Source organism: Lontra canadensis, unplaced genomic scaffold (assembly GCF_010015895.1).
Source record: "Lontra canadensis isolate GAN:19392208 unplaced genomic scaffold, GSC_riverotter_1.0 scaffold4, whole genome shotgun sequence".
Taxonomy (NCBI): Eukaryota; Metazoa; Chordata; class Mammalia; order Carnivora; family Mustelidae; genus Lontra; species Lontra canadensis.
This window is the reverse complement of record NW_022630998.1, coordinates 44,758,195-44,770,975: the sequence shown is the minus strand read 5'-3', so window position 1 is coordinate 44,770,975 and position 12,781 is coordinate 44,758,195. Positions and strand designations below refer to the sequence as shown.

The 12,781-nt window shown below is 37.3% G+C and overlaps 1 protein-coding gene across 1 annotated transcript in view; it reads left to right on the top strand.

Moving 5' to 3' along the window:
• Window positions 1-12,781, top strand: part of RNF180 (ring finger protein 180) — a 197,501-nt gene that overhangs the window by 146,957 nt on the left and 37,763 nt on the right. Inside the window, exon 6 of the mRNA XM_032849795.1 lies at window positions 976-1,101. Within this exon, the coding sequence (XP_032705686.1) occupies window positions 976-1,101 (126 nt within the window). The remainder of the gene's footprint in view (window positions 1-975; window positions 1,102-12,781) is intronic.

Here is a 12,781-nt window from a genome sequence, read left to right as displayed (position 1 = left end):
ACTGCTAGGTCGAAAGAGTTGGTTTTAAGACCTACATTACTGCATTAAGGAGGGTATTTGGTGTAATGAACACCGAGTATTCTATGCAACTGAAGAATCACTAAATCCTACCCCTGAAATTAATAATATAGTATATGTTAACTAAATTGAATTTAAATAAAGAATTTTCTTAAAAAAATTTATATGACTGGTATTTCTGTGATTCAAACTAGCCATATTCTATTGAATGCAGGCTGTAATAGCAGATTTAACTCTTTCCCTGACTTGTGTTGTTCTCCTTAAATGTGAGCATTTCTTCTCTATGTCCTCGTGCTTTCTGTGGCTCATATAGAGTTCAGATATTTTCTAGAATTTAAAATAAGTATCCTCCTGCCTTTTCACAGATTGCTCTGTATTTACTTCAACTGAATATTTTCTTTTTGGCTCATAAGCAAATCTCTGAAAAGTTGAGAATTTTATTCATATTTTTTAAACTCCCTCAAAATCAGTAGCATTAGATTCAGTAAGTGCTCGACCACCACATATAGAATGAAATAGAGATTATGAAGTAGGAAAAAGTACTCAAGAAGTTTTTCCTTTTCGTCATTCATCCCAGGCCATTATTGCACTCAGGTTGCTCTTTCACACATCTAGAATACATTTTTCTCCTTTTCTGTCTGTTTATTTCCGTCTTTTACTCTTCAGTCTTCTTGAGGACAGGGACTGTCTCACTCTTGGCTGTATCTGGCATAGCAGAGGACATAGGAGATACCCAGTAGGTCTGTTTTCTATGTGTAGACACATCGAAGTTGTATCAAATGGGAATTTGGGGGAATTAGGTTTGCTTGAGTTAAAATTACAGTGTTGACTCCACTTTTCCTTCTCTCCTAAAGCGATCTGAATTGATTATCAAAATACTACAACAATAATTTTTCATATTCTTGCCATTGTACTCAAATTAATGTTTAACTACTGTTTTCTTTTGCTTTACTCTAGAACTGAACAATGCCACAAAAAGATTCTTTCCTAAAGAATATTTGAAAATAAAACAAAGCTTTCAGAAATCCAGCTCTGCAAAATGGCCACTACCAAGCTGTAGAAAAGCATTCCATCTTTTTGGAGGTAAGGAAACTAATGCAAAAAAGTTCGGTAACTTTGTCCAAGGTCTCTTTTTGAAGCCATTTTTTACTAACTAAAATGCTAGTGGAAACGTGTTTCTGCATTGATCAGTTTTAAGGAAGAATTTTGCTAAGTATCTTCTGGGTGAAAGCTTCAATATGTATATGAAGAAAATAGAAACTATATATTAAGAGCAAAATTTGAGAAAATTTAAAGGATTAAATTTACTTTGCCTTTCTGTCAATAGTGTTTAATATGTGGATAATGAATTCATTGCAAAAGTATCAGATTTGACAAAAGTTGTATTTGACCAAAGCACTAGTGTTCCTTATAAGGATCCTGAATAATTCATTATCATAGGTAAGTTTATTTAATTTTATATTTTATAATTGTCTCACAAATTTAAAACGAGTAGAAAATAGCAGTGTCTTAGTGTATTGAGTGTTGCAGAGATATTACAGTGAAATAGGAATACCAGTTTCTGGGTTCAGGTCTGACTAGTGGAATGACTTCAGAGGTGTCATAGGAACCCATTCTTCTGTTTCTGTTTTCCCATATGTAAAATGGGAGCATGTATATATGTGCAATCTAATTAATATAGTTGTAAGGATCAAATGAGCTAATGTGCAATCACATCCTAAATTATCAAAATAAGGTCAAAGCAATCTCTAATACCTTTTTGACCTTTGAGAATTTCTTTCTGTAGAATGATAATCATACAATATGGACATAATATGTAATTTCTCCTTTTATAAAACCATGGTCAGTGCATGAACTACTGTGCAGTTTTAGCATTTACAGCTTGTGATATTATGGAGTCTAGAAAGCTGCAGGTATGGAGAACTCTGATCTTCAAGGAGCCAGGATGCGGGGGAGCTTCTACAGAAGACCTAAAAAATCAGTACCACGATGGCATGAAACTGAAAGGAGATAGAAATGGGGCCTGTATGGTTGAGGCAAAAAATAAATTGATTTATGAAATCCCTGAGGCATGAAGAAAGTAGTTTAAGGACAGATATAACTTTATACAGTGGTTTGAACCAAGAAAATAGTTTAAAGACATTTATAAACATGTACTATTTTATATCTCTAACTGTAGAGACTCATCCCCAGATTTGGTATAGATACACTTAAGCATAATATGAAAGCAAATGTAAGAAAATCAGTCTTATTTGAAAGATTCTGTACCAAAGAAAACTTAAAATATGAATTAGATACTTTAAAGGATTCCTTTGTATCCTATCATCTACTGTACACCCAAATTTTAAAAAAGAATGGTGCACCTTTCGGATAACCAAACAATTTCCTTCACCTTTTTGTATCCCAAGATACTGAAACTATCATTTAAATACTTGGTTCTTTGTGATTTCATATTTGTCTTCCCCATATGATTCCACAGAACTTGTTACAAGCTTTTCCTAAATGTACTGATTTATCATCACCTTTGTCTATCACATTTGGTATTTTCAGTCCTTTAGATTTTCCAGTCTGATAGGTATAAAAGTGGTATCTCATTGGGTTTTTAATTTCAGTTTCCTAATAACTAATGGGGAATAATCGTAGCTTTATATGAATATTGACTATTGCATTTTTTCATCTGTGAAATCCCTATATAAATTTTGTCCATTTTCTTATTGGTTGCATTTTTCTTACTGATGTTTGAGAGTTTTAAAATATTTCCAGGTGACTTCTTTTTCTCTTAATTGTATGAATGAATAGCCACTACCATCTCCCAGTTGTGGTTTGTTTGTTGTCTTTCTGGAATCTTCTGATAAATTGTGGTTTTGCATTTGTTTCACCATCTTTCTGGTCTGTATTATCTGCCTCATGAAATTCTTCTCTATCCCCAGTGTCATTAAGATATCTTCCTGTGTCTTTTTCAAATAGTCTAAAGGTACTTGGAATTGATTGTGTTGTTGTTTCCTGAGTTTTGTGAGGGTTGTTTATTTTGCTATATTGTAGGTAGGGATCCAATTAATTTGGGCTTTCTTCCTATTTCGTTTTTTTCAGTTACCATTTATTGAAAATAATTCATCATTTCTCCACTGATGCATACTAGTCTGTCATATTTTATATTCCAATGTATGTGGGCCTATTTCTGAGGTCTTTATTGGGTTCCTTTCATCTGTTTGTCTAATTATTTTCCCAAACCATAATTTTTTAATTAAGTTTTTAATTAAATATTTAAAATAATTTCAAAAATTAAAAATATTTTAAGTGAAATACAGTGTTATATTAGTTGAAGGTGTACAACATATTGATTTGACAGTTTTGCTCTAACAGAGTATTTTGGTTGTAGAATTTTTTTCCTTCAGCACTTTAAATATATCATGCCATTTTCCTCTGGCTTGAACAGTTTCTGCTAAAATATCAGATGTTAGCCTTATGGGGGTTCCCTCGTATGTAACTGTTTTCTCTTACTGCTTATATGTTTTCATTTTGTTTTAAAGATTTTATTTATTTATTTGACAGAGAGAGAGATCACAAGTAGGCAGAGAGGCAGGCAGAGAGAGAGGAGGAAGCAGGCTCCCCACTGAGCAGAGAGCCCATTGTGGGGCTCGATCCCAGGACCCTGAAATCACGACCTCAGCCAAAGGCAGAGGCTCAACCCACTGAGCCACCCAGGCACCCCATTTTCATTTTTTTATTAACATATAATGTATTATTTGTTTCAGGGGTACAGGTCTGTGATTCATCAGTCTTACACTATTCACAGCACTCACCTTAGTACATCAATGTCCAGCACCCAACAACCCCATCCTTCCCACCCCTCTCCGCTCCAACAACCCTCAATTTGTTTCCTCATATGAAGAGTCTCTTATGGTTTGTCTCCCTGTCTGGTTTCATCTTGTTACATTTTTCCCTCACTTCCCCCATGATCCTCTGTCTTGTTTCTCAAATTCCTCATATCAGTGAGGTCATATGATAATTGTCTTTCTCTGACTTATTTCACTTAGCTTAATACCCTCTAGTTCCATCCATGTCATTGCAAATGGCAAGATTTTGGGGCCTTTTGATGGCTGCATAATATATATTTGGAGGCTTTTTTGATGGCTGCATAATATTCATGTATATGTGTGTATACATATATGTATATATACATAGATACATGTACATACGTGTGTGTGTGTGCGCACGCGTGTGTGCGTATCACACGTCTTCTTCGTCCATTCCTCTGCTGGTGGACATCTAGGCTCTTTCCATAGTTTGGCTATTGTGGACATTGCTGTGGACATTCGGGTGCACATGCTCCTTCGGATCACTACATTTGTATATTTGTATCTTTGGGGTAAAGACACAGTAGTGCAATTGCTGGGTCATAAGGTAGCTCTATTTTCAACTTCTTGAGGAACTTCAATACTGTTTTCCAGAGTGGCTGTACCAGCTTGCATTCCCACCAACAGTGTAGGAGGGTCTGCTTTCTCTACATCCTTGCCAACACCTGTCATTTCCTGACTGGTTAATTTTAGCGATTCAGACTAGTGTGAGGTAGTGTCTCAGTGAGGTTTTGATTTGTATTTCCCTGATGCCAAGTGATGTTGAGCACTTTTTCATGTGTCTGTTGGCCATTTGGATGTCTTCTTTGCAGAAATGTCTGTTCATGTCTTCTGCCCATTTCTTGACTGGATTATTTGTTCTTTGGGTTTGAGTTTGATAAGTTCTTTATAGATTTTGGATACTGACCCTTTACCTAATATTTCATTTGCAAATATTTTCTCCCATTCTGTCAGTTGTCTTTTGGTTTTGTTGACTGTTTCCTTTGCTGTGCAGAAGCTTTTTATCTTGATGAAGTCCCAATAGTTCATTTTTGCCCTTGCTTCCCTTGCCTTTAGTGATGTATCTAGGAAGAAGTTGCTGTAGGTGAGGTCACAGAGCTTGGGGCCTGTGTTCTGCTTGAGGATTTGGATGGATTCCTGTCTCACACTGAGGTCTTTGATCCGTTTTGAGTCTATTTTTGTGTATGGTGTAAGGAAATGGTCCAATTTCATTTTTCTGCATATAGCTATTCAATTTTCCCCACACCATTTGTTGGAGAGACTGTCTTTTCTCCATTGGACATGCTTTCCTGCTTTGTCAAAGATGAGTTGACCGTACTTGAAGATCCATTTCTTGGCTTTCTATTCTTTCCCATTGATCTATGTGTCTGTTTTTGTGCCACTACCATACTATCTTGATGAGTACAGCTTTGGGTGTTGAGTTTGATAAGATCTTTATAGATTTTGAATACGAGCCCTTTACCTAATATGTAAGAACTTAATGTCTGGAATTGTGATGCCACCAGCTTTGGTTATCTTTTTCAACATTCCTCTGGCAATTCAGGGTCTTTTCTAGTTCCATACAAATTTTAGGATTATTTATTCCATTTCTTTGGAAAAAGGTGAGGGTTGCATTAAATGTGTAGATTGCTCTAGGTAGCATAGACATTTTCATATTTGTTCTTCCAATCCATGAGCATGGATCGTTTTTCCATTTCTTTGTGGCTTCCTCAATTTCTTTCATGAGTGTTCTATAGTTTTCTGAGTATAGATTTCTTGCCTCTTTGGTTAGATTTATTTCTAGGTATCTAATGGTTTTGGGTGCAATTGTAAATGGGATCGACTCCTTAATTTCTCTTTCTTCTGTCTTGTTGCTGATGTATAGAAATGCAACTGATTTCTGTGCATTGATTTTATATCCTGACATTTTTCTGAATTCCTGTTCGAGTTCAAGCAGTTTTGGAGTAGAGTCTTTTGGGTTTTCCACATAAAGTATCATATCATCTGCAGACTGAGAGTTTGACTTCTTCTTTGCCAATTTGGATGCCTTCTATTTCTTTTTGTTGTCTGATTGCTGAGGCGGGGACTTCAAGTACTATGTTGAATAGCAGTGGTGATAACGGACATCCCTGCCATGTTCCTGACTTAGGGGGAAAGCTCTCAGTTTTTCCCATTGAGAATGATACTTGCTGCGGGCTTTTCATAGATGGCTTTTATGATATTGAGGTATGTACTCTCTATGCCTACACTGTGTAGAGTTTTGATCAAGAAAGGATGCTGTACTTTATCAAAGGCTTTTTCAGCATCTATTGAGAGTATCATATGGTTATTGTTCTTTCTTTTACTAATATGTACTGTATCACATTGATTGATTTGCAGATGTTGAACCAACCTTGCAGCCCAGGGATAAATCCCACTTGGTCGTGGTAAATAATTCTTTTAATGTACTGTTGGATCCTATTGGCTAGTATTTTGGTGAGAAATTTTGCATCCATGTCATCAGGGATATTGGTCTGTAATTCTCCTTTCTGATGGGCTCTTTCTCTGATTTTGGGATCAAGGTAATGTTGGCCTCATAAAATGAGTTTGGATGTTTTCCTTCTATTTCTGTTTTTTGGAACAGTTTCAGGAGAATAGGTATTAATTCTTTTTTAAATTCCCTTGGGAAGCCATCTGGCCTTGGGCTCTTGTTTGTTGGGAGATTTTTGATGACTGCTTCAGTTTCCTTCCTGGTTTTTGGTCTATTCAGGTTTTCTGTTTCTTTCTGGTTCAGTTTTGGTGGTTTATACAACTCTAGGAATGCATCCATTTCTTCCAGATTGTCAAATTTGCTGGCATGGAGTTGCTCATAATATGTTCTTCTAATTGTTTGTATTTCTTTAATGTTTGTTGTGATCTCTCCTGTTTCATTCATGATTCTATTGATTTGGGTCCTTTCTCTTTTCTTTTTGATAAGTCTGGCCAGGGTTTATCAATCTTTTTAATTCTTTCAAAGAACCAGCTCCTAGTTTTGTTGATCTATTCTACTGTTCTTTTCGTTTCTATTTCATTGATTCCTGCTCTGATGTTTATTATTTCTCTTCTCCTGCTGGCTTTAGGCTTCATTTGCTCTTCTGTCTCCCACTCCCTTAGGTGTGGAGTTAGGTTGTGTATTTAAGACCTTTCTTGTTTCTTCAGAAAGGTTTGTGTTGCTATATACTTTCCTTTTAGGACCACCTTTGCTGTGTCCCAAAGATTTTGAACTGTTGTGTTTTTCATTTTCATTTGTTTCCATGAATTCTTAAAAATTCTTCTTTAATTTCCTGGTTGACCCATTCATTCTTTAGTAGGATGCTCTTTAGCCTCCATGTATTTCAGTTCTTTCCAACTTTCCTCTTGTCATTGAGTTCTAGTTTCAAAGCATTGTGATCCAAAAAATATGCAGAGAATGATCCCAATATTTTGGTACTAGTTGAGACCCAATTTGTGACCCAGGATGTGATCTATTCTGGAGAATGTTCCATGTGCACTAGAGAAGAATGTTATTCTATTGCTTTGGAGTGGAATGTTCAAATATATCTGTGATGCCGATCTGGTCCAGTGTGTCATTTAAAGTCTATTTCCTCATTGATATTTTGCTTAGATGATCTGTCCATTTCAGTGAGGGGGGTGTTAAAGTCCCCTACTATTACTGTATTATTGTCGATGTGTTTCTTTGATTTTGTTATTAATTGGTTTATATAATTGGCTGTTCCCATGTTAGGGGCATAGATATTTAAAATTGTTGGCTCGTGTTGGACAGACCCTTTAAGTATGATATAGTGTCCTTTCTCATCTCTTGTTACAGTCTTTGGCTTAAAGTCTAATTTATCTGATATAAGGATTGCCAGCCCAGCTTTCTTTTGATGTCCATTAGCATAGTAAATTGTTTTCCACCTCTTCACTTTAAATCTGGAGGTTTCTTTGGATCTAAAATGAGTTCCTTGTAGACAGCATATTGATGGGTTTTGTTTTTTTATCCATTCTGATACCCTGTGTCTTTCGATTGGGGCATTTAGCCCACTTACATTCAGGGTAACTATTGAAAGGTATGAATTTAGTGCCACTATATTGCCTGTAAGGGGACTGTTACTGTATATGTCTCTGTTCCTCTCTGGTCATTACTTTTAGGCTCTCTCTTTGCTTAGAGGACCCCTTTCAATATTTCCTATAGGGCCGGTTTGGTGTTTGCAAATTCTTTTAATTTTTGTTTGTCCTGGAAGCTTTTTATCTCTTCTTCTATTTTCAATGACAGCCTAGCTGGATAGAGTATTCTTGGCTACATATTTTTCTCTTTTAGTGCTCTGAATATATCATGCCAGTCCTTTCTGGCCTGCCAGGTCTCTGTGGATAGGTTTGCTGCCAGTCTACCTTTGTAGCTTACGGACTTCTTGTCCTGAGCTGCTTTCAGGATTTACTCTTTGTTCTGGAGACTTGTAAGTTTTACTATTAGATGACAGGGTGTTGACCTATTTTTATTGATTCTGAGGGGATTCTATGTGCCTCCTGGATTTTAATGCCTATTTCCTTCCTCAAATTGGGGAAGTCCTCCACTATAATTTGCTGCAATATACCTTCTTTCTCTCTCTCTCTCTTCTTCTTCTGGGACGCCAGTTATTTTAATATTGTTTCATCTTGTGATGAAACATCTTATCTCTTGAATTCTACCCTCATGATCCAGTAGTTGTTTATCTCTCTCTTTCTCAGCTGCTTTATTCTCCATCATTTGGTCTTCTGTATCACTAATTCTCTCTTTACCCTCATTTACCCTAGCAGTTAAGAGCCTCCATTTTTTATTGCACCTCATTAATAGCCTTTCTGATTTTGACTTGGTTAGATTTTAGTTCTTTTATTTCTCCAGAAAGAGATTCTCTAATATCTTTATAATCGTTATTCTGAACTCTAGTTCCAACATCTTATTAAAGTCCATATTGATTAGGTCCCTGGCAGCTGGTACTGCCTCTTGTTGTTCTTTTTGAGGGAGGTTTTTCCATTTTGTCATTTGTCCAGAGAATAATAGATGAACGAGAGAACCAGACACTAAAAGGGTAATAATGACCCCAGAAAAATATACACTAAACAAATCAGAAGAGACCCAAAATGGGGTTTGGGGGGGCGGTGAACAAATGTGTCTATATATGTATATTTTATATTTGTATTATATTTTTATATATCCATATATATATATATTTGTGAATATGATCAGGCTGGTGAACAGAGGCACACACTAGATTTTGGGTGTATTTTGGTCTGTTAGAAGAAACTGCCTCACAAAATTCTAAAGAAAGAAAAACATATATATACAAAATTAAGGATATATATGATGAAGGGATGGACTATGACTGTAAAGATGAAGATCTTAAAAGATTTTAAAAAAAGAATTGATAAGAAGTCGGTTGAAAAAAGAAAGAAAAAAATTTAAGAAAAAAAAAAGGGATGTGATCAGGTGGGAGATTAGAACAAAGCCATACACTAGATTTAGAGTATATTTTGGTCTGTTAGAAGAAACTGTATCCCAGAACTTTTAAGAAAGAAAAACTGATATATATACAAAAAATAAGGTTAAATACAATGATGAGAGAGAATAAGACTGTAAAAATGAAAATTTAAAAAGATTTTTAAAAAGGAATTGAGGGGCACCTGGGTGGCTCAGTGGGTTAAAGCCTCTGCCTTTGGCTCAGGTCATGATCCCAGGGTTCTGGGATCGAGCCCTACATCAGGCTCTCTGCTCAGCAGGGAGCCTGCTTCCTCCTCTCTCTCTGCCTGCCTCTCTGCCTACTTGTGATCTCTGTCTGTCAAATAAATAAATAAAATCTTAAAAAAAAAAGAATTGATAAGATGTTGGTTGAAAAGGTAAGGAAGAAAAATTCAAAAAAACTAGAAAAAAAATAAAGAAAATTTTAAAAATTAACTTTGAAAGACTAAAGAATCATGGCGGGAAACTCATGAATTCTATGTGCTGTATTCCCCCAGCACTAGAGTTTTGCAGTTCTTATTGATCGGTAAACTTGGTCTTGCTGGATGTTCTTGCTGATCTTCTGGGGAGGGGCCTGTTGCAGTGATTCTGAAGTGTCTTTCCCTCAGCTGCATGGCCCTTGCCTGGGGCCAGGCTGAGTAATCTGCTTGGGTTTGCTCTAAGTAGATTTTGTTCCCTGAAAGCTTTCTATACAGCTTAGGAGGATGAGAATGAGAATGGTGACCTCCCCATCTCTGGCCCTGGAGGAGCTGAGTGCTCAGGGTCCCCACTCCTCAGTGTGCCCTCAGAGAAAAGCAGTCAGTCACTCCTGTCTCCCTGGTCTCCAGCCCCAATCTCTGCTCAACTGGCCTGTGATGGAGCATTTCTATTTCTGGCACACAGCCCCGTTTGGAGCCTCTAAACCCACATATTCCTGCAATGTGCTCCTGTGCTGCTCCTCCCAGTAGAGGAAGTGGGGGGTCCTGCCCAGATCTGCCACTTGTGGGATCCCTCTCAAAGAGTAGTGGCCCAACTATGCCTCAGATCATGGTTTATGGCAACCCCAAGCTGAGAGCTCACTCCTTGGCTCTGTCCTTGCAGCAGGCTTCCCCTCTCCAATACCTAGGAGCTCTGCTACACTCAGAGCTTTGCTACCCCTGAGGGTCCTGAGACCACACTATCCCAGTGAGGATTCCACCCCTTGCTAAGCCACTGGAGCAACGTTCCTCCATGGAGCAGACTTCTAAAAGTTCTGATTTTGTGCTATGCTGTTCTCTCACTTGCCAGTAGCCAGCCAACAGAGGCTCCCTCCTGCCATGGTCTATCTTTCCATATATCGCCCTGGATTCACTTCTCTGCATGTCTTACCTTCCAGAAAGTGGTCGCTTTTTCACTCATAGAATTGTTACTATTCTTCTCTTCTATCTCCTATTGAGTTTGTTGGTGTTCAGAATGATCCGATAACTATCTAGCTGAATTCCTGGGACCAGATGAAATTTAGTTCCTCTTCTCCTCCACCATCTTCCTCCCAGCCCTCACTGCCCTTTTTTTTTTTTTTTAAATATTTATTTATTTATTTATTTATTTGAGAGAGAAAGAAGACATGAGTGTGGGGAGGCAGATGGACATACTCTTCAAGCAGACTCCCTACTGAGCACAGAACCATACAGGGGCTCAATTCCACAACCAATGAGATCAAGATCTGAGCCGAAACCAAGAGTTGAATGTTTAATTGACTGAACCACCCAGGCACACCTTTCATATTGCTTTTAAAACTCTCTCTTTAGCATTACTTTTTGTCACTTTTATTATTAACGTGTCTTGGTGTAGACCTTATGGGTTAATTTTGGTAGGGACTCTCTGTGCTTTCAAGACCAGGATATTGTTTAGAGACGTTTTTGGTTATTTTTTCTTTAGATAAGTTTTATAACCTTGTTTCTCTCTCTCTCTTCTCCTTCTGGGATCCCTATAATGCAAATGTTATTACTCTTGATAATGTCATAGTTTCCTTAACCTATTCTCATTTTTTTATTAATCTTTTTTCTGCTGTTCACCTTCATTGCTGTCTAGTACCTGTCTTCCAGATTGCTGATCCATTCTTTGGCATCTTTTTTTTGTTGTTGTTAAATTTGATATATACTTTCTCATTACTATCAAGTTTATTTGAAGAATATTAGTTGCTTGGGTTTTTTTTTTTATTATGCTATGTTAGTAACCATACAGTATTTCATTAGTTTTTGATGTAGTGCTCAATGATTCATTGTTTGCATATAACACCCAGTGCTCATGAAATACGTGCCCTTCTTAATACCCATCACTAGGCTAATCCAACCCCCCACCCCCTCCCCTCTGAAACCCTCAGTTTTTTTCCCAGAGTCCATAGTCTCTCATGGTTTGTCTCCCCCTTTGATTTCCCCCCTTCATTTTCCCCTTCCTTCTCCTAAAGTCCTCCATGCTATTCCTTATGTTCCACATATAAGTGAAACCATATGATAATTGTCTTTCTCCGCTTCACTTATTTCACTTAGTGTAATCCCCTCAAGTTCCATCCATGTCGACAAAAATGGTGGGTATTCATCCTTTCTGATGGCTGAGTAATATTCCATTGTATATATGGACCACCTCGTCTTTATCCATTTGTCTGTTGAAGGGCATCTCTCCTTCTTCCACAATTTGGCTCTTCCGGACATTGGTGCTACGAACATTGGGGTACATATGCCTCTTCTCTTAACTACGTCTGTATTTTTGCATAGTGCGATTGTAGTGCAATTGCTGGGTCATAGGGTAGCACTATTTTTAACTTTTTGAGGAACATCCATACTGTTATCCAAAGTGGCTGTACCCAATTTGCATTCCCACCAACAGTGTAAGAGGGTTCCCCTTTCTCCACATCCTCTCCCACATTTGTCATTTTCTGCCTTGTTAATTTTTGCCATTCTAACTGGTATAAGGTGGTATCTCAGCGGGTTTTGATTTGAATTTCCCTGATGGCTAATGATGTTGAATATTTTTTCATATGTCTGTTAGCCATTCATATGTCTTCCTTGGAGAAGTGTCTGTTCATGTCTTCTGCCCATTTTTTGACTTGATTATTTGTTTTTTGGGCTTGAATTTGAGAACTTCTTTATAGATCAATAGAACAGAATAGAGAGCCCAGATATGGACCCTCAACTCTATGGTCAAGTAATCTTCAACAAAGCAGGAAAAACTATCCAATGGAGAAAAGACAGTCTCTTCAGTAAATTGTGCTGGGAAAATTGGACAGCTATATTCAGAATAATGAAACTTGACCATTCTCTTACACCATACAAAGATAAACTCTAAATGGATGAAAGACCTCAGTGTGAGACAGGAATCCATCACAATCCTAGAGGAAAATGTAGGCAGTAATCTCTTCGACATCAGCCACAGCAACTGCTTTTAAGACATGTCTCCAAAGGCAAGGGAGATGAAA